Here is a 26,227-nt window from a genome sequence, read left to right on the forward strand (position 1 = left end):
GTGTACATTTCATTTAATTTCACCATGCACCATAATCCTGAAATGTCCACTTGTTCCCAAAGTAGAGAGGAAAAACAGAGCTGGAAATTGAGCATCTGATCAAATCACAGGGCTTATCATCCTTCTAGTTACAAAAACGTCTCTTTATGATGCGTATAAATATGCTTTGTATTCCAACCCAAGATTACAAGTTTGTTTCATAGCTGTACTAGTGATCGAGTTATGCTGAATTTACATGTGTTGTATCTTGTGTGTACAGAATGAATAGCCTTCAGGGGCGGGGACAGAGGGATCTGATTGGGACCCTCACCAGCCAGAAGGCACTTGTCTGGTAACCTGTCTATGATCTGTAATGTATAGCAGATGTTTAATGATCTAGTTACATATATTATTCAAATTGATTATTTGACATTCATGTAGCTATGTACATTTTGTAATGATTGAAAAGGGGTGAGAAAATGTGGCCGAACTACATATATGCCAATGAAAATGATTGTGATTATGTGCACAGCACAATACAATCATTTAGTGTGTTCCTCTTTAAAATGGCAAAAGCCTTGAAGATCGTGTGCACAACTAAATAGAAAATAAATATCAACGAAATATACACAGGCTCAGATTCAAGCGTTGCATACATCCAGATAATAATAATAATAATCCATTTAATTTATATAGTGCTTTTCAAGATACTCAAAGACACTTTACATTATACACCGTAGACACAGCTACAGGGAACAATGCAAGGTTAAGTGTCTTGCTCAAGGACACATCGACTAAGGCGGGGATTGACCTGCCAACCACCTTGATTGAAAGACGGGCATGCTAACCACTCACCCATAGTAGCCCAGATAGTAAGTCACTCGTATCCCTTCCTTTGTCTTTTATTCTTTTGTACTTACTTGCATTTTAAGATGTTCTCATACCTCCAGTTGTTGTCAGAAGATGTTTCATTTTCTACAGAAAACACACTTTCCACCAACCACACCCAACAGTATTTCTTTATTATAATTGACAAAATGTATTATACTAAGAAATCAGGTAAAACATTTGCAGATGTGTAACTCACATAAACACAGACAATAAAAAATAAGACTAAAGGGCAATTACACTAAAAACAAAGACAAAAAAACAGGAATAGTTATTTAGATAGCTATAGATAAAGTAAATCAGAAATATTAGGGGAAAAGATTTCATAACTGTCCAAGTATACTTTTTTTGTAAACAGAAATTCTATAACTGACTCAGTTATAGAATTTCTGTTTACAAAAATGTGCCTAATGAAATGAATGAAATGGTCAAGAGCCCCATCATATACATTTGCATAGTAAAAAATAAGATGAATAAACTGCTGTCTTCCAAACAAGGTGCCCATCGGATTGTATTAATCTACACGCAGCTGATGGAGACCTGCACTTTGGCTCCGAGCCGACCTGTGCAGCTCAACAGCGCGTTACACGTGCCGCTGTGTGGAGCCACTGCTGACTCGAGTTGTTGTTGTGAGGAAGGCGGAAGTGAGAGGACTTCACTCTGGCCAGCTCTTCACACCGTGTTGGGAGGGAGCAGCTGGAGGAACACGGGCTCCATCATGTCATCAGCGTACAGAAACAGGTGCGACACACTGCAGCTTTGTTTGACACGGGACGCAGCCACAACCTTTCTGTTAGCTGGAGCACCCGCACGGCGCACTGCTCCTACCTCCAGTCGAGCTAACTAGCGCAGCAGGAAGTCAGTCGAGGCGGAGGCAACTATTGCAAAAGCAGTCCATTAGTAACACGAACACATGTTGACTTGACGTTTAATGCCGAAGACAGCGAGCCTTCGACGCGCTTCAGTAGTGCACTCTCATGTGGGTCACTTCACCGGTCCAAGGAGCTGCTAGGTCCTTGTTAGCACGTCAGCTGACACACACCGCTACTTCCTTCCAGCCTGACTGGCTAACAGCTAACAGCTAGCTCCCTGTTAGCACGTCAGCTGACACACACCGCTACTTTCTTCCAGCCTGACTGGCTAACAGCTAACAGCTAGCTCCATGTTAGCACGTCAGCTGACACACACCGCTACTTCCTTCCAGCCTGACTGGCTAACAGCTAGCTCCCTGTTAGCACGTCAGCTGACACACACCGCTACTTCCTTCCAGTCTGACTGGCTAACAGCTAACAGCTAGCTCCCTGTTAGCACGTCAGCTGACACACACCGCTACTTTCTTCCAGCCTGACTGGCTAACAGCTAACAGCTAGCTCCCTGTTAGCACGTCAGCTGACACACACCGCTACTTCTTCCAGCCTGACTGGCTAACAGCTAACAGCTAGCTCCCTGTTAGCACGTCAGCTGACACACACCGCTACTTCCTTCCAGCCTGACTGGCTAACAGCTAACAGCTAGCTCCCTGTTAGCACGTCAGCTGACACACACCGCTACTTCCTTCCAGCCTGACTGGCTAACAGCTAACAGCTAGCTCCCTGTTAGCACGTCAGCTGACACACACCGCTACTTCCTTCCAGCCTGACTGGCTAACAGCTAGCTATAACTGTCAGCTTGAAATAACTTCTATCATGGTGGATTCTACATGTACTGCACGTTTAAAGTACCCTTTATTCCTCAGATATACCGACTCATACCATCTATCTATCCATCAATAATATACACACTCGACTTTTATATTGAACAGGATGTGTTCTGGCTGAACATATGGTTTCTCAATTGTAATCGGTTGAAATATGATTTTGGAAAGGAAAAGGAAAATGAATGCACATAAGGCTGCAGATGTCCAAGGCCCCGCAGAGAATCTCATACCTATAGTAAACCCCCAAAATGATGTTCGTCAATTAATAATCTCTAAAACTATTTTTTTTACTGGCCACCTCATTTACTGAATAAATCCCACCCAACGGAGATCTGTTTACCGTATGGTACTTAAAATGTACTCTGAAGTACACCTGCATCAATCCAATACCAGCATGTTACTATCCATCCAGATATTAATAAGCTCCTCGTATTCAGTCTGAATATCAAAGAGATGCTCCTCTACCCTCAGTTTGAACGCTGCAGTGTGTGTGCTATGATTGTATTGTTCCTATGCAGTGTCTAATATGTTGTCCACATTTACTATTTAACATTGCCTGAACAAGTGGTTACTAATGACTGACTAATAGGAAAACCAACATTCATAGCTTCATTTACCTCATGGTAGACGGTTCAGTCGGATAAGGAAGAGGAACAATGGTCACTACAGAGCTTTTTTTCAATTTGAAAATGTAAAAATAATCCTGACTACAGGAAAAATACTTAGTAATTTGATCTCTGGTAAGATATTTAAATCACAAAACCGAACTACGTTACGTTTCCAAAACAATACAACAGCACACATTTCTCCGCTGTAGGACTAACGAGGGGTTGTCTTATCACCCATTACTAGTTGAAGAAATAATTTGACATCTTGGGAAACGCACTAGATCAGATTAATCTTTATTGTACAAGTACTAGTCAACACAATGCAGTTTAGCATCTGACCAGAGGGGCAAAGAAGCAGTGACAGTGCAATGTGCAAGATCAATAACAGTATCAATTAGTATACTATATAAATTGGCGTTTGTGTGTGAATTAAACAAACAAGATAAACGTGTTGACTTTCCCCTAAGCTAAGCTAATCACCTCCTTCTTCCCCATCGCAGTGACTCGAGTGGTGTGGATCCTTTCATCGGCTCACAGGTGGCCACTGAGCGCTGTAACTCAGATACACAACTGGTTCTAACCTCGTCTGGTTTCTTATTTCAGAATACAGGAATTCAAAGAAACCTTGAGTGAAGAAAACATCAACTTGAAGACACTGAGGGAGCTTTGCTTCAATGGTAATTTTCACACTTTGAGGTTCTTTTGTGGAAACTGACCACATTTGTGTTAGATTTTATTGTTCTGTATTTATCCTTTTCTTTATTCAACTCAGGTATCCCCTTTGAAGGAGGCATACGAGCCCTTTGCTGGAAAGTAAGTTGCTCTGCCTCTGTGATGATTTTGTAATCTTGTGTGATGACACGTTGTTGTTTTTGTGTTCTTATCCTAAACCTCCATCATTTAGCATGACTTGGCCCATGCACCTCAAGTGTGTTTTCCAGACAAAACGTAGTCGGGGATTCCAGATGAGATCTTGTGTGACTCCCAGTCAGTCAAGTAGTGAGAAGATTACCATGACAAGGCAGCAAGTTGTTTGGTGTGAACTTTGCCTTTGAACTGCTTGTTTCCATTTAATGAATGCTACATGAGACGTGATCATTAACGCCCCAAACTGCTATATAACTACCAGTTCCACTCCATTTGTGGGCCAGTGTCACTCAAAAATCATATTATACGAGAGTAAATAAAAGAACTTCACACTGCAGGGTTTCAGGTCCTGCTGTCAACAGTTAGTTTGTGGAGAGGAGAGTCCCATCTACACTTCTTCTTTGAGAGAACATTATTCTCTATAAACGGGGTTTAAACACAAGTTGATATCGCATACACATTCTGTGTCCACTGATTTCAACACAACAGTGATGTCTGTATGATGCTTATTTGAGGGACATCTTCACAGCCAAGGTCCTTTTTTCAAACGGAAACATTCAAAACATGTTGGTATCTATAAACTATGATAGTTTTAAATAGAGTTTCATGGGTTGGAACTCCAGATCACAGCTGGTAATGATGGCCTGCATGTCATCTGTATCTTTACTCTACAATAAATGTCTTTTGTTGAATAATAGAAATCAGTAATGAGATCTGAGTTCTAAACACAATGTTCCATAAGACGAAAGTTTGTCGTATCAGATTGACAAAATGTTCTGTGATCCTGACTCGTGTGATTTGACTCTTTCCAGATCCTTCTTAATTATGTACCTTTCGATCAGACAATATGGGAGTCATTCCTCAAAAAGCAAAGGTAAAGAGAACACAACAAAGAACATGTACATTTAATTTAATTTGGCTTTTTTGGTGTCACTAGGCAACCCCAATTTCAGCGTCTTTCGATCAGCATAGTTGGTGACATCCACTAATGTCGTTAAAGAAAAAGCTGTTTATTATGTCGTGTCTCATGGTGAAGGGAGCTGGTTCCTTGTTTATATTTGTTTTAAAAATCCCATTTTAGAAGCTGAAAACAGAATATGGTCTGTTTTTGCTTGTTAAATAAAAATGAATATTATCAAAATACTTATTAATATAATTTTTGCCCGTGATCCGGTAGAAGTCTGTATTTGAACCAATGTCACCGTTTCACCCCCTTCCTCCCTGCCTCTCATAGAGAGGTGTACTCCCAGTTCCTCAAAGAAATGATCATCCAGCCTGGTATTGCAAAAGCCAACTTGGGCCTTTCCAGAGAAGATGTCACTCTGGAGGACCATGTGAGTCAAGTCTCCTCTGTTCTGGTGTTATTTAAGATCTATTATTAGTGCACCTAAGATTAGTTCTACTCATTATAAACACACACACACACACACACTTTATTTCTCAGTGTGCATTTGTCTGCAAAAAAGAGGACCTAAAATATGAGAACTATCAAAGCTGAATACTATGAGTAGGAAATGAAACTGCTCGTCTGGCTCTATGCTCACAGGTGATTCTTTTTCTTTTTCAGCCTCTAAATCCGAATCCAGACAGTAGGTGGAATAACTACTTCAAAGATAATGAGATTCTGCTACAAATTGATAAGGATGTGAGGTAAGGTATCTATTAGTTAGCTCTGGATAGTATACACATGTAAAAGAGACCACAGCCAGTCTTTGTGTAGACAATAGGTTGTAGAGTATAATGCTGTTGGCATGTTTGCAGGCGGCTGTACCCAGACATGGCGTTCTTCCAGCGCCCTACAGAATACCCGTGCCAACTTATCTTGGACCCACAGAATGATTATGAGACGCTGCGACGACGAGTCGAACAAACCACACTGAAGGCACAAACTGTGAACCGCAACCGCAGTGGAGTCACCAACGTAAGAGACTATGGGATGGAGAGAACGTTCCGCTTGGGTTGGGTCACCATCCAATTCTAGGAGCCACATGCACATTGATAGGTGTAGGTACGTGGCGTCGTGGCCGATGGAGTCTAGCTTTACATCTCCTCTTCTGCTCTCCCAGGTCAGCTCCCCTGGAAAGGCGTTGTACCTGTATCCATCTAATGAGTATGAGGTGCTGCCCAATGGGAGCGAAGCACACTGGGAGGTGGTGGAGCGCATTCTCTTCATCTATGCCAAACTCAACCCTGGGATTGCCTACGTACAGGGCATGAATGAGATTGTTGGGCCAATCTACTACACTTTTGCCACGGACCCCAACAGCCAATGGAAAGGTCGGTGGCATTAAAATGGAACATTTGAGATGTTTGACTCATAGAAAATAAAAATAAGTCCTTTTGTGATTGCTGTCTGCTTCGTTGTTCAGAGCATGCAGAAGCAGATACATTCTTCTGTTTCACCAACCTGATGTCGGAGAACAGAGACAACTTCCTCAAGAGCCTTGATGACTCTCAGTGTGGCATCACCTACAAGATGGAGAGTGTGTACTCCATGCTGAAAGACAAAGACCTGGATCTCTATCTCAAGCTGGTATGGCCCTTTAGGGCGCGATGGGGTGTTCTGAAACTACTCGGGACTCTTCTCTCCGTTCTGCTACGGTAGATGTTCGTGCCAGGCCTTTGAGGCTGGAGCGCCTAGTTGGGAATATTCCTGCTCTTCCTGACAAGACTCGCTGTGCAGTATTCAAGCGCTCAGATTGGCCAGGCATTGACCAATGGGCTGTCCTGACCCTAACTACTAGAGGTCAATGTCTAACCTTCACCAGACATCTCTGCAGGCCGTTGGATTCCTAATTATGCGTCCGGAGCAGTTTGCCTCTGAAGCATGAATTTCTCTTGAGAATGGCCTGGATATACATCAGAGCTGCAACTAACAAGTATTTTAACCTGTCAATAATGTGTTGGATTATTAAATTAATTGTTTGTTCCATAAATTGTCAGTGAACTGTGAAAAACGCCCATCCTATGTTCACAGAGCCTGATTGATGTCTGAGCAACAGTCCAGACCACCAAATATACTTTAATATATAGTTTACTATCACACAAGACCAAGACAAGCCACTGAATCATCTGACAACCTGGAACCACAGAATTCAATTCAGTTTATTTAGTAGAGCCCAATATCACAAATTACAAACTCCCCTCAGAGGGCTTTACAATCTGTACACATACGACATCCCTGACCTTTGACCTCACATCGGATCACGAAAAACTCCCCGAAAAAACCCTTTCAGGGTGAGATGAATGTGAAACACGAGTCAGACCGAGCCCGTGAAAGGATGGATGGACAACGACATGGCCATGTCCCCAGTTTAAGCTTGTTTCTCTTGTGTCCTCACAGGAAGAGCAGAACATCAAACCGCAGTACTTCACCTTCCGCTGGCTGACCTTGTTGCTCTCTCAGGAGTTCCTTCTGCCTGACGTCATCCGTATCTGGGACACCCTGTTTTCTGACCAGGACAGGTTCCACTTCCTCATCCTTGTCTGCTGCGCCATGCTCATGTGAGTTTCACATTATGACCCCGTGCTCCCCAGCTTTGGTTGCCCCTTCCGGCTCTTCATGTGAATCCCGGTTTCTGTTGACAGACTCATCCGAGATAAATTACTGGCTGGAGACTTCACGGTCAATATGAGATTACTGCAGGTAAGGCTTCTGATAATAAGGCTTCTGGAAGCTTCCTCTTGAGATGCTCTTACTGAAAAGAGGATTGTATTTCCTCTCAGGATTACCCCATCTCAGATGTCCACACCATCCTGATCAAGGCCAAAGATCTGCAGGACAACTCCTAGCCTGTTCGCTCTCCTATCTTCTGCTTCCATGTGGGAGGTGAGAGTTTAAACATTACAAAACATTGTCCAGTGACGCATGTACCGTGAGAGGATTCAATCAATGAAGAGCTTGGACAGATATGTTGGGACACCAGCACGCTGCTTTTTAACTCCAAGTCTGACGATTGGTCAGCGGGACGGCCGTGAAGCCTCTGATGACGCGCTGAGACCTGGACCCATGCTACCGGGTATGGGGTCCCCCTCTCCCGTGGAGACCGGTTGACGATGGTTGTGCCACGTCAGTCCGACACTACACATCTTAACGTGAAAACGTACCAGAAAGGTTTAACAACCGAGCCGAGACTTCGTATGTAGTCAGATGAAGCAACCGTGCATGTTTGTTCTGTTGGTTTTATATGTTTTCAAAGTTGAAGGTTTTTAATGTAAGGAAAGTAGTCCTTATCTGTTTAATCATGTGAAACAGGAGTTGCATTTTCTGTGTGGATAAAATGAATAAAGTAACTATGTTATTAGTAATCTTCTTTAGCATTGTTTCTCAACATGACGCCGTTTGTCCCGTTGCAAATGTAAAGTGATGAGTTCCTCTGTGGCGTTGACAGAACCTCCAGTACTTCGTCCCATTGTCTGGCTACTGGTTGGGATGGACCAGTGAGGACTTTGACTAATGGGGCTGCTGGTTTCTGCTGTCACCAGCCTACAGTCATTACACTGGGTATTGTTTTAAATGTACCAATATTAATGCAATACCAACATGTTAATACCATTATATACGCGATGCCGCCAACACAACCATGTTTTTCTACAATTCCATAAGAGTTACATTGGAATAATGTGAAAAAAGAATAATATTACCATTTTGACCAGAGATTCAAAGCCAACTGTCGATGCTGTTGACAGTTTTAAATCAGTTTCAAGGAAATTGAGCTCCAAGAGCCTCTGGAGATTGTTTGTTGGAGGAGGAGAGAAACATTTATTTTGTGGCTTAGCAAAGCTGTTACCACCACAAGTGATCCATTTAAGGAGGACAATATTTGACCACTGGCATGTGGAACTGGCCTCAGCTGCATCATTCTTGACCCTGGGCTGCAAGTTACTAAATACATAACGCCTCAAAAGAACCCACCAGGTCCTTTCATCAGTGAGTCAGTGATGGATGACTGGATATCGATCTGTATTGATGACTAACTGATGATAGCTGGCTCAAGACAGCGGGTGTGTCCTGGGACTAGACAAGGTTCTGGGATGCTCTCCTCAGCCCAATTAATGTGTCTTATTGCTGATTAGCCAGCAGATGAGCATAAAACTTGTTCCCTTTCCATCTGATAGCTTATGCAGCTCAAGACAGGAAGCTGAGGTGAAGTGCAGATGTGCATTAAAATGACTCTTTGTAAAGTGGTGTAGTTAAGCCAATTGTTCCTGACTGTTTTGTGTAAAAGTGCCTCATGAAATATATAATAATATAATATATTGCATGCTTCTTATCTTTTTTGGATTTATTGTAATCGTAATGGAACAAAGTCCTTCTTATTGTTTGTAGTTGTCCTCCTTAAACATTGTTATTAGATGCACCTGTGCAAACATGTAAACACCATTACAGGTTTAGTGATGACTAAATCCTCTTCCTCTGTTTTGACATTAATAATGATATTTAGCTAACGTGACGTTACTGGAGGACCATTCACATTAAACCGTGGTCATGAAATAAGTCCCGCCCACAGTCTTTTGAGCCAATCGGAAGATTCGAGGTAAGGTCACGCTGTGTCCATGTTCTGGACTGAATAGACTCGTCACCAGCTTAAGGGGCGGGGCCGTGGAGGAACGCACGTGACACAGAAACAGGACCCACGGGGGACAGTTCACACTGCCTGACAATATTCTGGAAAGTGTTAAAAGCTTGTTCTTCGTTGCTTACGGTAAGATTCCCCCATTTAATAATGATAATGCGTACATAACATGTCCTTTGTTATATTAAACCTCAACACGTTTCCTGAACAAACTGATATAAAACTAATCGGATAAATATCGTTGTGGCGTCACATCGGGACGTTAACCTAAAAAGTTCACGTGACAAATTCTGCACAATAAGAAACATAATTATTTGCTCCGTTAATTTGGCCGATTCAATGATATTTAGCTAATACATTTTATAGTGTTCGGGTTACAGCCTCTCACTATCCCGAGTTAACGATGTGTGGCATTACAATAGGAATACCACCTTAAATACAGCTGTAGCTGTTTTAATAGGGAGCCTGTTCCTCTTGCTCTTTCTATTGTTTTTATTCTCCGGACCTTGACAACCCCCCTAGTGGAGAGATGGCGACACCTACTGGCCGTTTTAGATATGACCTACATTACCATATCAAATCAGTTACTTATGGAAACTAAAGAAAATCAATAGGTATACAACTGTTCAGCGCATGCATTGATATTCATACAACTTAAACATACATCTATCTCACACTCACATGTAACTAACCTGGTAACCTTTGTTGGTTTTTACCCTTACATACATCAAATGGTATTGCTATTATTTAACATAAAGGTTATGTTTCCTTTTCTTTGGCACCATAACCACTGTGCCCTGTGATCATGTTACTCCCATCCTATTAGTGCTTCTTTCTCTGGCGGTCCTCATACTCACTCCATCCACTGACCGTGTGCTCTGCTCTTCCCAGGCCAAACGCCACTGTATGTGTAGTTTCAAATGGAAAGAGTCTCTTTCTCAGTCAATAAGCTGTATCAATTCATTTCCACTTCCAAGGTCTCCAGTCACTGTTCACAGCTATTTCTCTGGACACTGTTGTCCGTGTGAAAGTCGGCTGACCGAGTTGGTCATATGCCGGTGTCTGTTTGCCTGTGCAGTTGGGTCTGGAGAAGAGCTTTGATGGCTGCTCGCTGCCTCACCTGAAACACTGGTACGTAGCTCCTTTACACAGGCTGACTGGAGTTTGTTGAGTCTTTCAATGAGCACCTCATCGCTGACCTCTGGGTCACCCAGGAAAGGCTTTATCTGGAATGTCTTGCTCATCATAGCTGGGCTATACTGCTCCTCTGAATCTCTGTCCTCTGAGTTCTATCGCCTTGAACAGGAAGTTTTGAGTTGATTCTTTTGGTTCCTGAGATATGCCAATAAGTCTCCGGTACAGGTTGGATGTATCTTCTTCCTTATAGTGGCCTTTAGCATAATAGTCTTTAGCTTTGAGAGAGTCAGGTCAGTTTTTATTTCAAGCATATCTCACAGGTTCCGCCCTGGGCCAATGGCTGCTTCAATGACATCTGATTGATGACCTCTCCGAAGTCCTCCGTCTATCTGCTGTACCAGGTTGTTATATGACAAGTTGTTGCGTTGTCCTCCCTCAACTTGCCCGCTGGTACAGAACTCTCTTCGAACAGTTACTTCAGGAACTTTGGATTTTTGAAGGGGCTGGATAAGCTCATTCACAGAGGGGTTGGTTATATGCAGTTTATCACAGCGTTTTTAGGAGCTTACGGGACAGTTCTTGGGACCTCTGCAGCTCTACCTATTTCCCCTTTATCTCTCGTAAGCGGAGAAGTTCTTGCTCTGTTCCCTCACCACTCCCGTCCACCATTGTTCCCATGAAGGCTAAAAGATGTTGGATACTCTGACATGCTCCTTCCCCATCCTCATCCTTTTCAACAGCATCCAATCCCTTCTCCACTAATTGATAAGTGCTCGTCGACCCCTCTCATTTAGGGTCTGGTCCTCTTCCTCCATACAGGTCAGGTGTATGCACACAGTACTACCTGATCCCAGTTTGGCCTCGAGTTCCATGATGAAACTGCAGTTCTCTCACTTGTTCTAGCTTCGTCTTGGGAGAAATGTCTTCTCACGGCTGGAGCTTCTGCTCCAAGACACCTTTCTCCAAGATATGTCCGTGTATGATGGCGCCTTAAATACGGCTGCAACTGTTTTAATGAGGCTGCCTGTTCGCTGTTACTCTTCCTTTCTATTCCGGTATGTTCTAAATACATTGATTATAATGTTACTCCTGAATACATTTATAATATAATCATTGTAACACTTCTCATCTGATACTAAGTCTTCTGCCTATGTTCTATACTTAGGTAACATTTTGAATCGAGTGCTATTGCTATTTATAGTATACTTCAGGATGTGAATAATTGTTCTACAGAAAGTCTCAGAAAGTAATCCTGTGTCTTGATCAAAACCATACAAAACAAAGAGGCTGTTAAACTCAAGGAATATGTTCATGAAAGCACTAACGGGATCAAAATAATTAGATCCATATATGTTTTTATTATCCAGAAAAATAATAGTGTTAATAAATCTCAAGTGATCTACAAGTACGTCTACTTTATAATAAGTAACTACTTCCTTATGTCGATTGTTCCAAAGTTCAACTGTGAGACGGCTTTTCTTCGAGCGTGTGGCAGGAAGTGTGTGTGTGTGTGTGTAGAGGGACTAGTTCAAGAGAGTCCATTTGACCGGTAAGTCCTGTACATGCTCCATAGTGGATAGGGTGTACACAGCTGGTATGAGTCATGGATATTTTAACAGTGTCGAATGTTCATTTACTGTTTTGAATTGTGAATATGTAGCGGGGTCTTTACTGTCTGAGGTATCTACAATACGAGACCTCCTGACCACTAATGTTAATGTTAATTAGGAAGTTCTACATTTATCTACCTGGAAACTTTACAAAACAGACGTTTTGAAACGTGATCCTTACGTTTGGAAATGACAGAACAATGCACAGTACACTCTTATCGTTCAACACAGCAGGATGTGCTAATAACAGTTAACATCTCGTACTATGCATGTCTCCTGTTTTGACACTGGTTTGAACTACTTGAACACAGTTACGTCGTTTTGGTGGAACTGCTAACAAATCAGACATGAAATGTGACAAGGGACTCCAGACAGACAAAGGAAACGTGACTATCAACTATTGCTGTAATAATAAATGTTGTGAAATAAAAAGCACTTGTGATGCACTGTTCATGCACTGTATGTGTCTCGGGCAATGTGCTGCCTTAATAGAGAGCGGTCAGTAGAGATAACTGAAGGGGTGACCTGCAACAGCAGAGAGTGAGTTTAAAAGTTAGCTTCTTACCTCAGATACTCTGATCTTTGATTATTTAATGCCTACGCTATCATACCATAGTATTGAGCATATGACTCATGTCTCAATTCAGGTATATATGATGCAATACTGCAGTACTCGGGGCGGGGTCCATGGATGGGACTTCCACGATGTGCTGTTTTCAGGGTACGCTCCAGACGGGGGTATGTTCATGCCCGAGAGTGTACCTGTGCTGAGCCCAGACACCATGAGGAGCTGGAGGGGGCTGAGCTACACCCAATTGGTGGTGGAGGTTGCCTCACTGTTCGTTCCCACTCAGCTGATCCCCAGACAGGACCTGCAGGGTGAGCTGGAGTCATATTCATTGACATGTCACACATTGTAAACTGTATAAACTGGTCTAAAAAGTACACATGATTTTTACGAGACACAAAAAGTTCAAAGTATGTATTTAGATTTTCAGAACAACAAAACCAGAGCTGCAAACACCAAATGATTTATTCTCGTTGGTGCTTTTTCCCTGTCCCAGTCCTTGTGGGTGAAGCCTTGACTGGTTTCTCAGTGGCTGAGGTGTTGAGTATCGCCCGGCTGAAGGACGGTCTGTCAGTCCTGGAGCTCTTCCATGGAGAAACCTTGGCCTTTAAGGACCTGGCCATGACCTGCACCGTGAGATTCCTCAACTATTTCCTGCAAAAACAGAATCGCAGAGCTACAGTTCTTGTAGGTAAGACCCCAACCCCAATTATAGTTTCATCATACCTACTACTCATATGAATAATGCCTGTCATATCCATTGAATGTTTATGTAACTCTGTTCATCTGGTCACATGACATCTATTCATCTGTCCATCCGGGGAGAGGGATCCTCCTCTGTTGCTCTCCTGAAGGTTTCTTCACTTTTTTCCCTGTCAAAGGTTATTTTTGGGGAGTTTTTCCTGATTCGATGTGAGGTCAAAGGTCAGGGATGTCGTATGTGTACAGATTGGAAAGCCCTCTGAGGGGAGTTTGTGCTTTTGGGCTATACAAAATAAATTGAATTGAAAATTGAATTGAATATCATTTGATATAACTAAGGAACTAGTCTTTGCAGCCCTTTTTAAATCTGGTCTGCAGCATGAAGTGTTTAATGTTAAAGAAAATATCTGAGATTGATATATTTGGTTTACTAGAGCTGAGATGTCTTAACAAAGGCCTTGGTTTGTTTGGCCCTGATGATAAAAAGAATAAACGTTTTTTGGTCGTTCTAATATCTTAAGGAATGAATTTTTTGAAAGTACTGGCCAGGAAGCAAAACTCTACAACAGTAGTCGTGGCTGAATGAGGTGAAGTCACACCATTGGTTGAGTGAGTAGTGAAGTCACACCATTGGTTGAGTGAGTAGTGAAGTCACACTATTGGTTGGAGTGAGTAGTGAAGTCACACTATTGGTTGGGTGAGTAGTGAAGTCACACTATTGGTTGAGTAGTGAAGTCACACTATTGGTTGGGTGAGTAGTGAAGTCACACTATTGGTTGGAGTGAGTAGTGAAGTCACACTATTGGTTGAGTGAGTAGTGAAGTCACACTATTGGTTGGGTGAGTAGTGAAGTCACACTATTGGTTGGGTGAGTAGTGAAGTCACACTATTGGTTGAGTAGTGAAGTCACACTATTGGTTGAGTAGTGAAGTCACACTATTGGTTGGGTGAGTAGTGAAGTCACACTATTGGTTGGAGTGAGTAGTGAAGTCACACTATTGGTTGAGTGAGTAGTGAAGTCACACTATTGGTTGGAGTGAGTAGTGAAGTCACACTATTGGTTGGGTGAGTAGTGAAGTCACACTATTGGTTGAGTGAGTAGTGAAGTCACACTATTGGTTGAGTGAGTAGTGAAGTCACACTATTGGTTGGAGTGAGTAGTGAAGTCACACTATTGGTTGGAGTGAGTAGTGAAGTCACACTATTGGTTGAGTGAGTAGTGAAGTCACACTATTGGTTGGAGTGAGTAGTGAAGTCACACTATTGGTTGGAGTGAGTAGTGAAGTCACACTATTGGTTGAGTGAGTAGTGAAGTCACACTATTGGTTGAGTGAGTAGTGAAGTCACACTATTGGTTGAGTAGTGAAGTCACACTATTGGTTGAGTAGTGAAGTCACACTATTGGTTGGGTGAGTAATGAAGTCACACTATTGGTTGAGTAGTGAAGTCACACTATTGGTTGGGTGAGTAGTGAAGTCACACTATTGGTTGGGTGAGTAGTGAAGTCACACTATTGGTTGAGTGAGTAGTGAAGTCACACTATTGGTTGGGTGAGTAGTGAAGTCACACTATTGGTTGAGTGAGTAGTGAAGTCACACTATTGGTTGGAGTGAGTAGTGAAGTCACACTATTGGTTGGAGTGAGTAGTGAAGTCACACTATTGGTTGAGTGAGTAGTGAAGTCACACTATTGGTTGAGTAGTGAAGTCACACTATTGGTTGAGTAGTGAAGTCACACTATTGGGTGAGTAGTGAAGTCACACCATTGGTTGGAGTGAGTAGTGAAGTCACACCATTGGTTGGAGTGAGTAGTGAAGTCACACTATTGGTTGGAGTGAGTAGTGAAGTCACACTATTGGGTGAGTAGTGAAGTCACACTATTGGTTGGAGTGAGTAGTGAAGTCACACTATTGGTTGAGTAGTGAAGTCACACTATTGGTTGGAGTGAGTAGTGAAGTCACACTATTGGTTGGGTGAGTAGTGAAGTCACACTATTGGTTGGAGTGAGTAGTGAAGTCACACCATTGGTTGAGTGAGTAGTGAAGTCACACTATTGGTTGAGTAGTGAAGTCACACTATTGGTTGGAGTGAGTAGTGAAGTCACACTATTGGTTGAGTAGTGAAGTCACACTATTGGTTGGAGTGAGTAGTGAAGTCACACTATTGGTTGGGTGAGTAGTGAAGTCACACTATTGGTTGGAGTGAATAGTGAAGTCACACTATTGGTTGGAGTGAGTAGTGAAGTCACACTATTGGTTGGGTGAGTAGTGAAGTCACACTATTGGTTGAGTGAGTAGTGAAGTCACACTATTGGTTGAGTAGTGAAGTCACACTATTGGTTGAGTGAGTAGTGAAGTCACACTATTGGTTGAGTGAGTAGTGAAGTCACACTATTGGGTGAGTAGTGAAGTCACACTATTGGTTGAGTGAGTAGTGAAGTCACACCATTGGTTGGAGTGAGTAGTGAAGTCACACCATTGGTTGAGTGAGTAGTGAAGTCACACCATTGGTTGAGTGAGTAGTGAAGTCACACTATTGGGTGAGTAGTGAAGTCACACTATTGGTTGGAGTGAGTAGTGAAGTCACACTATTGGTTGAGTAGTGAAGTCACACTATTGGTTGGAGTGAGTAGTGAAGTCACACTATTGGTTGGGTGAGTAGTGAAGTCACACTATTGGTTGGAGTGAGTAGTGAAGTCACACCATTGGTTGAGTGAGTAGTGAAGTCACACTATTGGTTGGAGTGAGTAGTGAAGTCACACTATTGGTTGAGTAGTGAAGTCACACTATTGGTTGGAGTGAGTAGTGAAGTCACACTATTGGTTGGGTGAGTAGTGAAGTCACACTATTGGTTGAGTGAGTAGTGAAGTCACACTATTGGTTGAGTGAGTAGTGAAGTCACACTATTGGTTGAGTAGTGGAGTCACACTATTGGTTGAGTGAGTAGTGAAGTCACACTATTGGTTGGAGTGAATAGTGAAGTCACACTATTGGTTGAGTGAGTAGTGAAGTCACACTATTGGTTGAGTAGTGAAGTCACACTATTGGTTGGGTGAGTAGTGAAGTCACACTATTGGTTGAGTGAGTAGTGAAGTCACACTATTGGTTGAGTAGTGAAGTCACACTATTGGTTGAGTGAGTAGTGAAGTCACACTATTGGTTGAGTGAGTAGTGAAGTCACACTATTGGGTGAGTAGTGAAGTCACACTATTGGTTGAGTGAGTAGTGAAGTCACACTATTGGTTGAGTAGTGAAGTCACACTATTGGTTGAGTGAGTAGTGAAGTCACACTATTGGTTGAGTGAGTAGTGAAGTCACACTATTGGTTGAGTAGTGAAGTCACACTATTGGTTGAGTGAGTAGTGAAGTCACACTATTGGTTGAGTGAGTAGTGAAGTCACACTATTGGGTGAGTAGTGAAGTCACACTATTGGTTGAGTGAGTAGTGAAGTCACACCATTGGTTGGAGTGAGTAGTGAAGTCACACCATTGGTTGAGTGAGTAGTGAAGTCACACCATTGGTTGAGTGAGTAGTGAAGTCACACTATTGGTTGGGTGAGTAGTGAAGTCACACTATTGGTTGGAGTGAGTAGTGAAGTCACACTATTGGTTGGAGTGAGTAGTGAAGTCACACTATTGGGTGAGTAGTGAAGTCACACTATTGGTTGGAGTGAGTAGTGAAGTCACACTATTGGTTGAGTAGTGAAGTCACACTATTGGTTGGAGTGAGTAGTGAAGTCACACTATTGGTTGGGTGAGTAGTGAAGTCACACCATTGGTTGGAGTGAGTAGTGAAGTCACACCATTGGTTGCTGCTCTTTTCTCTAAAGGTACATCTCTTGTAAGGTGATACCTTACAACCTTTTCATGGTGGACAGCTGTGGACCTGAATTGGTTTGTAAAATAATGTGCATCAAACTGTCTGCAATCCATGCTGAATGTTAAATATCACAGAGCATGAACACGAAAGAGAAGTGTTTTAGACCGGGGGTGGTTTAGTGTGACGATAAATTCTAACATGAACCAGCAGGTAAAGACCCTTTACACGACACGCTGTGAATATCGTTTTATTATACATGACACGCACAAGTAGCACTTGAATGTCTCTTACTGATGGCACTTTGTAGTTTAACTTTATTGAATAAATTGTACTTTCTCGATTCTTGTTGTTCTGAGTTTGTACTCATGGTTGAATGTACTTATTGTCAGTGGCTTTGGATAAAAGCGTCAGCTACATGACATGTGATGTCAATGTGATGGATCAGTCAGCTGGTGGGTTTCCTCTCCAGGTACATCAGGAGACACCGGTGGCTCGGCCATCCAGAGCGCCAGAGGTCTCAGCGGGTTGGACGTGGTGGTGGTTTACCCCCGAGGACGAGTCACCCCTGTCCAAGAGAAGCATATGATCACCTGCCTGGAGGATAACATCCATGTGTTTGCTGGTAAAGCCAAAGAAGCTAAAGGACTAATCGCTGCTCTTTCACAATCAATCACAATGAAACAATGCGTGTGTTTCCCTCGGTAGCCGACGGGAGCTCAGATGACATCGATCAGCCTCTGCGGCGTCTCTTTGCGGACCAGGAGCTGGTCAGGTCTCACGGTCTCATGAGCCTCAACTCAGTCAACTGGTCTCGAGTCATGATCCAGCTCGCCCACTTCATCTATGCTTACCTGGAGCTCAGTGGTCTGGAGCAGGCAGTGGCTGACGTGGAACTGCCTGAGCTGGAGGTGGTGGTGCCCACTGGAGGGGCGGGAAACATTGCTGGTGGGTTGATAACTATTTGGGTTGAATGATTATTTCCCTCAAAAATCCATCTTTTGATTAATAAATACTCACCTTTAGGTTATGTGTTGAGTAATCAGCACACATTTACTGCTGCCTCTTGGAGGGAAGTCCCAGTCAGCTTGGACTCCCACTGAGACTCAGTCACACACAAAGGAAAACTCCATAGAAATTTAAAACGACAATAAACATATCCGACACTTGAGGGGGAGGGAGCAATAGATGGCACAGAGGTCTTTAGCTATGAGTCCTACAGCTCAACAGGAGGGATTTTTCTGGCTTTCAGCCACAGTTGAATCCAAACTGACAGCATCCTCCTGAGGAGCAAGCTCAACACCTTCTCAGAGCCACCTTGTAAACCTACAGGGACCGTTCTGTAGTTCATATTTATTTGGGGTAAAGTATTTCTTTAAGAAGGTATCTGTTCTCCTACCTGTTGATTCATATATATATATATATATATATATATATATATATATATATATATATATACTGCATGTATATTTTTTTATAAATGGGAATACCCCAGTGTAGTTAAATCAAACTATTGACTTAAGTTCTTAATAAAATGAGAAAATAATAATTTTTCAAGTATTTAATGCACACAAACATTTGGCTTTACCATGTGGTTGTGGACTATATGTTATATAAATAATACAAGAATCACTTAATGTGCTTACCCAAGGTGTGACCACGATATTGTTGCCAGTGCTCTCGGCTACACAGAAAGGCTTTTCTTTGTTACTTATCAGCCAACACATTGACAGGTGACATGATAACATCACTGATCACATTGTTTCATCCATTTCTGTCATTTAATTTAGTTAAAATCAAAGTTGTTGCAAACAAGGACTTCTGACTTATTGTTGATCTGTTTAATTAATTAATTAGTGATTCATTAATCACTAGGATCAAAGGTTTCCATTTATTTTCCAAAAGATCACACCACGCTTCCCCCTTAACAAAAGGTAACGTCTGTCTGTCTGTCTCTCTGTCTGCCTGTGTGTCTGTCTGCCTGTGTGTCTGTCTGTCTCTCTGGCTGTCTGTGTGTCTGTGTGTCTGTCTGTCTGTCTGTCTCTCTCTCTGTCTGTCTGCCTGTGTGTCTGTCTGTCTCTCTGGCTGTCTGTGTGTCTGTCTGTCTCTCTGGCTGTCTGTGTGTCTGGCTGTCTCTCTGGCTGTCTGTGTGTCTGGCTGTCTGTGTGTCTCTCTCTCTGTCTGCCTGTGTGTCTGTCTGTCTCTCTGTCTGTCCATGTGTCTCTATGTCTGTCTGTGTGTCTGTCTGTCTCTCTGTCTGTCCATGTGTCTCTCTGTCTGCCTGTGTGTCTGTCTGTCTCTCTGTCTGCCTGTGTGTCTGTCTGTCTCTCTCTCTGTCTGCCTGTGTGTCTGTCTGTCTCTCTGTCTGTCTGTGTGTCTGTCTGTCTCTCTGGCTGTCTGTGTGTCTGTCTGTCTGTCTGTCTCTCTCTCTGTCTGCCTGTGTGTCTGTCTGTCTCTCTGTCTGTCTGTGTGTCTGTCTGTCTCTCTGGCTGTCTGTGTGTCTGTCTGTCTGTCTCTCTCTCTGTCTGCCTGTGTGTCTGTCTGTCTCTCTGGCTGTCTGTCTGTCTGTCTCTCTCTCTCTCTGTCTGCCTGTGTGTCTGTCTGTCTGTCTGTCTCTCTCTCTGTCTGTCTGTGTGTCTGTCTGTCTCTCTGTCTGTCCATGTGTCTCTATGTCTGTCTGTGTGTCTCTCTCTCTTTCTATCTGTCTGTCTGCATGTCTCAGCTGGCTACCTAGTGAAACAGATGGGCGTGCCCCTGAAGCTGGTCTCCATGGTGAATTCTAATGACATCGTGCACAGGCTGGTAACCAGTGGAGACTTCTCCATGTCAGCTGTCACTCAAACGTTGGCCCCTGCCATAGACATCCAGGTAACCATCACACAGCCCGCTCACATCCATGGCATCATCCGCTATGGTTTGAAATGCTTGTTTTCGCTGAATCGTATATTTGGGAGTTATCTGCTTTCTGTCTTTGTGCCTTTAACATGTCCTGTTGAAAAGACCCGTTTACGTAAAGACCGGTTTACGTAAAGACCTGTTTACATAAACAGGTCTTTATGTAAAGACACGTTTACGTACCCGTTTACGTAAAGACACGTTTACATACCCATTTACGTAAAGACCTGTTTACATAAACAGGTCTTTATGTAAAGACACGTTTACGTAAAGACCTGTTTACGTAAAGACCTCTTTACGTAAAGACTCGTTCACGTAAACAGGTCTTTATGTAAAGACACGTTTACGTACTCGTTTATGTACCCGTTTACGTAAAGACCTGTTTACGTACACGTTTACGTAAAGACCCGTTTACGTACATGTTTACGTAAAGACCCGTTTACGTGAAGTTTATGTAAAGACCCGTTTACGTAAATATTAATTGTCTCGTGGTCTATACTAAATGGTTTGCTTTTGGGAATGTACTTGGGAGGGTTCAAGAATAGTGTATTGGTGTTTATTGTACTCTTGAGCCTTGTGTGCAGACGAACTAGCACTCCAACCAGTCTTCCTGTTCCATGGTATTTGAATGTCCAGCATGTGTGTAAAGCCATCCTCTGTGTTGGTTCTTGGCCTGTAGGACCCGTACAACATGGAGCGAGTGTTCTGGCTGCTTCTGGGCGGTGACGGAGTGGCAGTTAAACACATGATGGAGGAGTTTCAACAAGCACGCACATATTCTGTGCCGGAAAACCACCGCAAACTAGTACCCATCATTCACTGCACCGCTGTAGACATCCAGGCCTGCTGCCTCCCCTAACCCCTAACCCTAATACAACTATGTTTTACTTCTAGTTGTCACAAGTGTTATCAACTGGAACAGTGACCGATGAGGAGATCCTGGAGACCATGAGGAGATGCTGGGAGGAAAACCAGTATATCCTGTGTCCACACACAGCTGTAGCTGTATGGCATCACTACCACTGTCCTCACAGCCCCAGGCTCAACAGGTCAAGGCAACTGTATTCATCTATGTAGACACACACACGCACACACGCACGCACGCACGCGCCAAAAATAACCTTTGACAGGGGAAAAAGGGAAGAAACCTTCAGAGAGCAACAGAGGAGGATCCCTCTCCCCGGATGGACAGATGAATAGATGTCATGTGTACAGATGAACAGAGTTACAGAGTTACATAAACACATTACATGAATATGACAATGTATGAATGGAACTCCAATCCATGAAACAGAAGGAGGTAGAGAGGAGGGGGGGCGGGGCATCAGCAGGGCCAATGGGAGGCCGGCTCACCAGCATCAGACACCTCCAGGTCCAATGGACCCTATGAGACGTGAAGTCACAACGACTCCGGGGAGGAAGCAGAGTTAATAAGGTGCAATGGAGAGATGTAAATTCATCCATAAGGAGAGAGAGAAGAGGAGAGAGGTGCTCAGTGTATCCTAAAACATCCCCCAGCAGCCTATAAGCCTATAGCAGCATATCAAGGGGCTGGACCAGGGCAAACCTGATTCAGCCCTAACTATAAGCACTATCAAACAGGAAAGTCTTAAGTCTATTCTTGAATGAGGTGACTGTGTCTGCCTCCCGGACTGAAAGTGGAAGCTGGTTCCATAAAAGAGGAGCTTGATAACTGAAGACTCTGGCTCCCATCCTACTTTTTAGGACTCTAGGAACCACAAGTAGCCCCGCATTTAGTGAGCGCAGCTCTCTAGTGGGGCAATATGGTACTACAAGCTCCTTAAGATATGATGGTGCATCACCAATCAAGGCTTTGTAGGTGAGGAGAAGAATTTTAAATGTGATTCTTGATTTTACAGGGAGCCAGTGCAGAGCAGCTAATACAGGAGTCATGTGATCTCTTTTGTTAGTTTTTGTGAGTACACGAGCTGCAGCATTCTGGATCAACTGGAGGGATTTAAGAGACTTATTAGAGCAGCCTGATAATAAGGAGTTGCAGTAATCTAGTCTGGAAGTAACAAACGCGTGAACCAGCTTTTCTGCATCTTTTTGAGACAAGATGTGCCTGATTTTTTAAATGTTACGTAGATGAAAAAATGCAGTCCTTGAGATTTGCTTAACGTGGAGTTAAAGGACAAGTCTCGGTCAAAGATAACTAGAGATTCTTTACAGTGGTGTTGGATGCCAGGGCAATGCCATTTACAGAAACCACATCACCAGATAATTGATCTCTGAGGTGTTCAGGGCCAGTAAAATAACTTCAGTTTTGTCTGAGTTTAACATCAGGAATATGCAGATCATCCATGTTTTTATGTCTTTAAGACATTCTTGAATTTTAGTAAGCTGGTTGGTCTCCTCTGGTTTGATCAATAGATATAATTGAGTATCGTCTGCATAGCAATGAAAGTTTATGGAGTGTTTCCTGATAATGTTGCCCAAAGGAAGCATATATAAGGTAAATAAAATTGGTCCAAGCACAGAACCTTGTGGAACTCCGTGATTAACATTGGTGGTCATTGAGGCTTCATCGTTTACAAATACAATTGAGATCGATCTGATAAATAGGATTTAAACCAACTTAGTGCGGTACCTGAAATGCCAATCGACTGATCCAGTCTCTGTAATAGGATGTCAACACCAGCATGCTACTATGCCAGGTTGACCATTCCGTTTGTTAGGGAGTGCTAGCATAAAAAAAAAATAAAAAAAAATATGTGGACAAATCTACTTCACTTCACACCACTTGACTCCAGTATTCTAAGTAATCACTCAACATTTCTTTGCAGGTGCTACATTGCAACAGCATCTCCAGCCAAGTTCCAGGCAGCAGTACAGAGGGCTGGCCTGACCTTTGACCTGCCTGAGGCAGTGCTGGCTTTGGACAAGATGTCCATCCGTTACCAGAACCTGGAGCGAAGCCCGAACTGGTGCAAAGACTGGGAGGACAGACTGAGAGAGAAAATACAGTCTGTGAGTTTAGCCAGGAAGAGCAAAGGGACTTACTACTGCTGATGAGGAAAGATGTTATGACGTGTCAAATAGGGTTGAGCTTCACCTGGATGGACATGAACGTGTGTGATCATTGAGCTTCACCTGGACATGAACGTGTGTGGCATCATTGAGCTTCACCTGGACATGAACGTGTGTGTGATCATTGAGCTTCACCTGGATGGACATGAACGTGTGTGTGATCATTGAGCTTCACCTGGACATGAACGTGTGTGTGATCATTGAGCTTCACCTGGATGGACATGAACGTGTGTGATCATTGAGCTTCACCTGGATGGACATGAACGTGTGTGTGATCATTGAGCTTCACCTGGATGGACATGAACGTGTGTGTGATCATTGAGCTTCCTTATCTGGATCTAGTAAGTGGTGTTGTTGCCTCTTCGATGGACTATGGTCTGTCGGGTCATGCATCATGAGCCAATCAAGTATTCACACGTCCAATCTTCCTTCCACCTGTAACTGAAATGTAAATGAATGCTGAAGAATCAAATCTGACTGTGAGTTTAATTGTCTCAAAAACAATCATTTATATATTTGCACAAGTTTGACACACAAGTCCATTTTTCGTAACTGACTGAATCAGAATCAGAACCTTTTATTGCCAAGTATGTTTTCACATACAAGGAATTCTTCCTGGAGGGTGGTGTAACAATCAGTGGGTCAGTGGGGGACCAGGACTCTGTTCATGAGGGTCAGTGGGGGGACCAGGACTCTGTTCATGAGGGTCAGTGGGGGACCAGGACTCTGTTCATGAGGGTCAGTGGGGGGACCAGGACTCTGTTCATGAGGGTCAGTGGGGGACCAGGACTCTGTTCATGAGGGTCAGTGGGGGACCAGGACTCTGTTCATGAGGGTCAGTGGGGGGACCAGGACTCTGTTCATGAGGGTCAGTGGGGGACCAGGACTCTGTTCATGAGGGTCAGTGGGGGACCAGGACTCCAGGGTCAGTGGGGGATCAGGACTCTGTTCATGAGGGTCAGTGGGGGACCAGGACTCCAGGGTCAGTGGGGGATCAGGACTCCAGGGTCAGTGGGGGACCAGGACTCTGTTCATGAGGGTCAGTGGGGGGACCAGGACTCTGTTCATGAGGGTCAGTGGGGGACCAGGACTCTGTTCATGAGGGTCAGTGGGGGACCAGGACTCTGTTCATGAGGGTCAGTGGGGGGACCAGGACTCTGTTCATGAGGGTCAGTGGGGGACCAGGACTCCAGGGTCAGTGGGGGATCAGGACTCTGTTCATGAGGGTCAGTGGGGGACCAGGACTCTGTTCATGAGGGTCAGTGGGGGACCAGGACTCTGTTCATGAGGGTCAGTGGGGGACCAGGACTCCAGGGTCAGTGGGGGATCAGGACTCTGTTCATGAGGGTCAGTGGGGGACCAGGACTCTGTTCATGAGGGTCAGTGGGGGGACCAGGACTCTGTTCATGAGGGTCAGTGGGGGACCAGGACTCTGTTCATGAGGGTCAGTGGGGGGACCAGGACTCTGTTCATGAGGGTCAGTGGGGGACCAGGACTCCAGGGTCAGTGGGGGAACAGGACTCTGTTCATGAGGGTCAGTGGGCGACCAGGACTCTGTTCATGAGGGTCAGTGGGGGACCAGGACTCTGTTCATGAGGGTCAGTGGGGGACCAGGACTCCAGGGTCAGTGGGGGATCAGGACTCTGTTCATGAGGGTCAGTGGGGGACCAGGACTCTGTTCATGAGGGTCAGTGGGGGACCAGGACTCTGTTCATGAGGGTCAGTGGGGGACCAGGACTCTGTTCATGAGGGTCAGTGGGGGACCAGGACTCCAGGGTCAGTGGGGGATCAGGACTCCAGGGTCAGTGGGGGACCAGGACTCTGTTCATGAGGGTCAGTGGGGGGACCAGGACTCTGTTCATGAGGGTCAGTGGGGGACCAGGACTCTGTTCATGAGGGTCAGTGGGGGACCAGGACTCCAGGGTCAGTGGGGGATCAGGACTCCAGGGTCAGTGGGGGACCAGGACTCTGTTCATGAGGGTCAGTGGGGGGACCAGGACTCTGTTCATGAGGGTCAGTGGGGGACCAGGACTCCAGGGTCAGTGGGGGGACCAGGACTCTGTTCATGAGGGTCAGTGGGGGACCAGGACTCCAGGGTCAGTGGGGGACCAGGACTCCAGGGTCAGTGGGGGATCAGGACTCTGTTCATGAGGGTCAGTGGGGGACCAGGACTCTGTTCATGAGGGTCAGTGGGGGACCAGGACTCCAGGGTCAGTGGGGGATCAGGACTCCAGGGTCAGTGGGGGACCAGGACTCTGTTCATGAGGGTCAGTGGGGGGACCAGGACTCTGTTCATGAGGGTCAGTGGGGGACCAGGACTCCAGGGTCAGTGGGGGGACCAGGACTCTGTTCATGAGGGTCAGTGGGGGACCAGGACTCCAGGGTCAGTGGGGGACCAGGACTCTGTTCATGAGGGTCAGTGGGGGACCAGGACTCTGTTCATGAGGGTCAGTGGGGGGCCCGGACTCTGTTCATGAGGGTCAGTGGGGGGACCAGGACTCTGTTCATGAGGGTCAGTGGGGGACCAGGACTCCAGGGTCAGTGGGGGACCAGGACTCTGTTCATGCGGGTCAGTGGGGGGACCAGGCCTCTGTTCATGAGGGTCAGTGGGGGACCAGGACTCTGTTCATGAGGGTCAGTGGGGGGACCAGGCCTCTGTTCATGAGGGTCAGTGGGGGGACCAGGACTCCAGGGTCAGTGGGGGATCAGGACTCTGTTCATGAGGGTCAGTGGGGGACCAGGACTCCAGGGTCAGTGGGGGATCAGGACTCCAGGGTCAGTGGGGGACCAGGACTCTGTTCATGAGGGTCAGTGGGGGGACCAGGACTCTGTTCA

At 44.5% G+C, this 26,227-nt stretch overlaps 2 protein-coding genes across 9 annotated transcripts; both read left to right on the plus strand.

The window, feature by feature from the left end:
* Nucleotides 1-1,456: 1,456 nt before the first annotated feature.
* Nucleotides 1,457-8,353, plus strand: tbc1d13 (TBC1 domain family, member 13). Its single transcript, XM_034547181.1, has 12 exons — nt 1,457-1,608; nt 3,775-3,848; nt 3,944-3,984; nt 4,851-4,912; nt 5,273-5,372; nt 5,606-5,688; nt 5,800-5,959; nt 6,105-6,315; nt 6,408-6,571; nt 7,382-7,542; nt 7,627-7,684; nt 7,765-8,353. The coding sequence occupies exons 1-12, from the start codon at nt 1,586-1,588 to the stop codon at nt 7,828-7,830; spliced, it is 1,203 nt and encodes a 400-aa protein (XP_034403072.1). The 5' UTR covers nt 1,457-1,585; the 3' UTR covers nt 7,831-8,353.
* Nucleotides 8,354-9,614: 1,261 nt separating this feature from the next.
* On the plus strand, nt 9,615-23,864 carry thnsl2 (threonine synthase-like 2). 8 transcript variants are annotated; one of them, XM_034546872.1, is made up of 11 exons: nt 9,623-9,743; nt 10,592-10,745; nt 11,655-12,300; nt 13,009-13,240; nt 13,426-13,620; nt 17,919-18,071; nt 18,155-18,394; nt 20,169-20,314; nt 21,021-21,146; nt 21,236-21,390; nt 23,149-23,864. In XM_034546872.1, exons 4-11 carry the CDS (start codon nt 13,015-13,017, stop codon nt 23,372-23,374), a joined length of 1,467 nt encoding a protein of 488 aa, XP_034402763.1. In that variant the 5' UTR covers nt 9,623-9,743; nt 10,592-10,745; nt 11,655-12,300; nt 13,009-13,014; the 3' UTR covers nt 23,375-23,864. The 8 variants fall into 8 exon arrangements, 6 of the variants coding, with proteins under 6 accessions (XP_034402762.1, XP_034402763.1, XP_034402764.1 ...); XM_034546875.1 differs by having other exon boundaries at nt 9,641-9,743; nt 10,693-10,745; XR_004610619.1 differs by lacking the exons at nt 10,592-10,745; nt 11,655-12,300 and having other exon boundaries at nt 9,615-9,743; nt 23,149-23,427; nt 23,538-23,864.
* Nucleotides 23,865-26,227: the final 2,363 nt, after the last annotated feature.

Source organism: Cyclopterus lumpus, chromosome 12, assembly GCF_009769545.1.
Source record: "Cyclopterus lumpus isolate fCycLum1 chromosome 12, fCycLum1.pri, whole genome shotgun sequence".
Lineage (NCBI taxonomy): Eukaryota > Metazoa > Chordata > Actinopteri > Perciformes > Cyclopteridae > Cyclopterus > Cyclopterus lumpus.

Coding starts and splice junctions, on each gene's coding strand:
- tbc1d13 (XM_034547181.1), top strand. CDS start 1,586: ATGTCATCAGCGTACAGAAACAG. Junction 5,373..5,605: donor ATGTCACTCTGGAGGACCAT/GTGAGTCAAGTC, acceptor TTTCTTTTTCAG/CCTCTAAATCCGAATCCAGA. Junction 5,689..5,799: donor CAAATTGATAAGGATGTGAG/GTAAGGTATCTA, acceptor GCATGTTTGCAG/GCGGCTGTACCCAGACATGG.
- thnsl2 (XM_034546871.1), top strand. CDS start 13,015: ATGATGCAATACTGCAGTACTCGGGGCGGGGTCCATGGATGGGACTTC. Junction 13,241..13,425: donor CCCCAGACAGGACCTGCAGG/GTGAGCTGGAGT, acceptor TCCCTGTCCCAG/TCCTTGTGGGTGAAGCCTTG. Junction 13,621..17,918: donor CAGAGCTACAGTTCTTGTAG/GTAAGACCCCAA, acceptor TTTCCTCTCCAG/GTACATCAGGAGACACCGGT.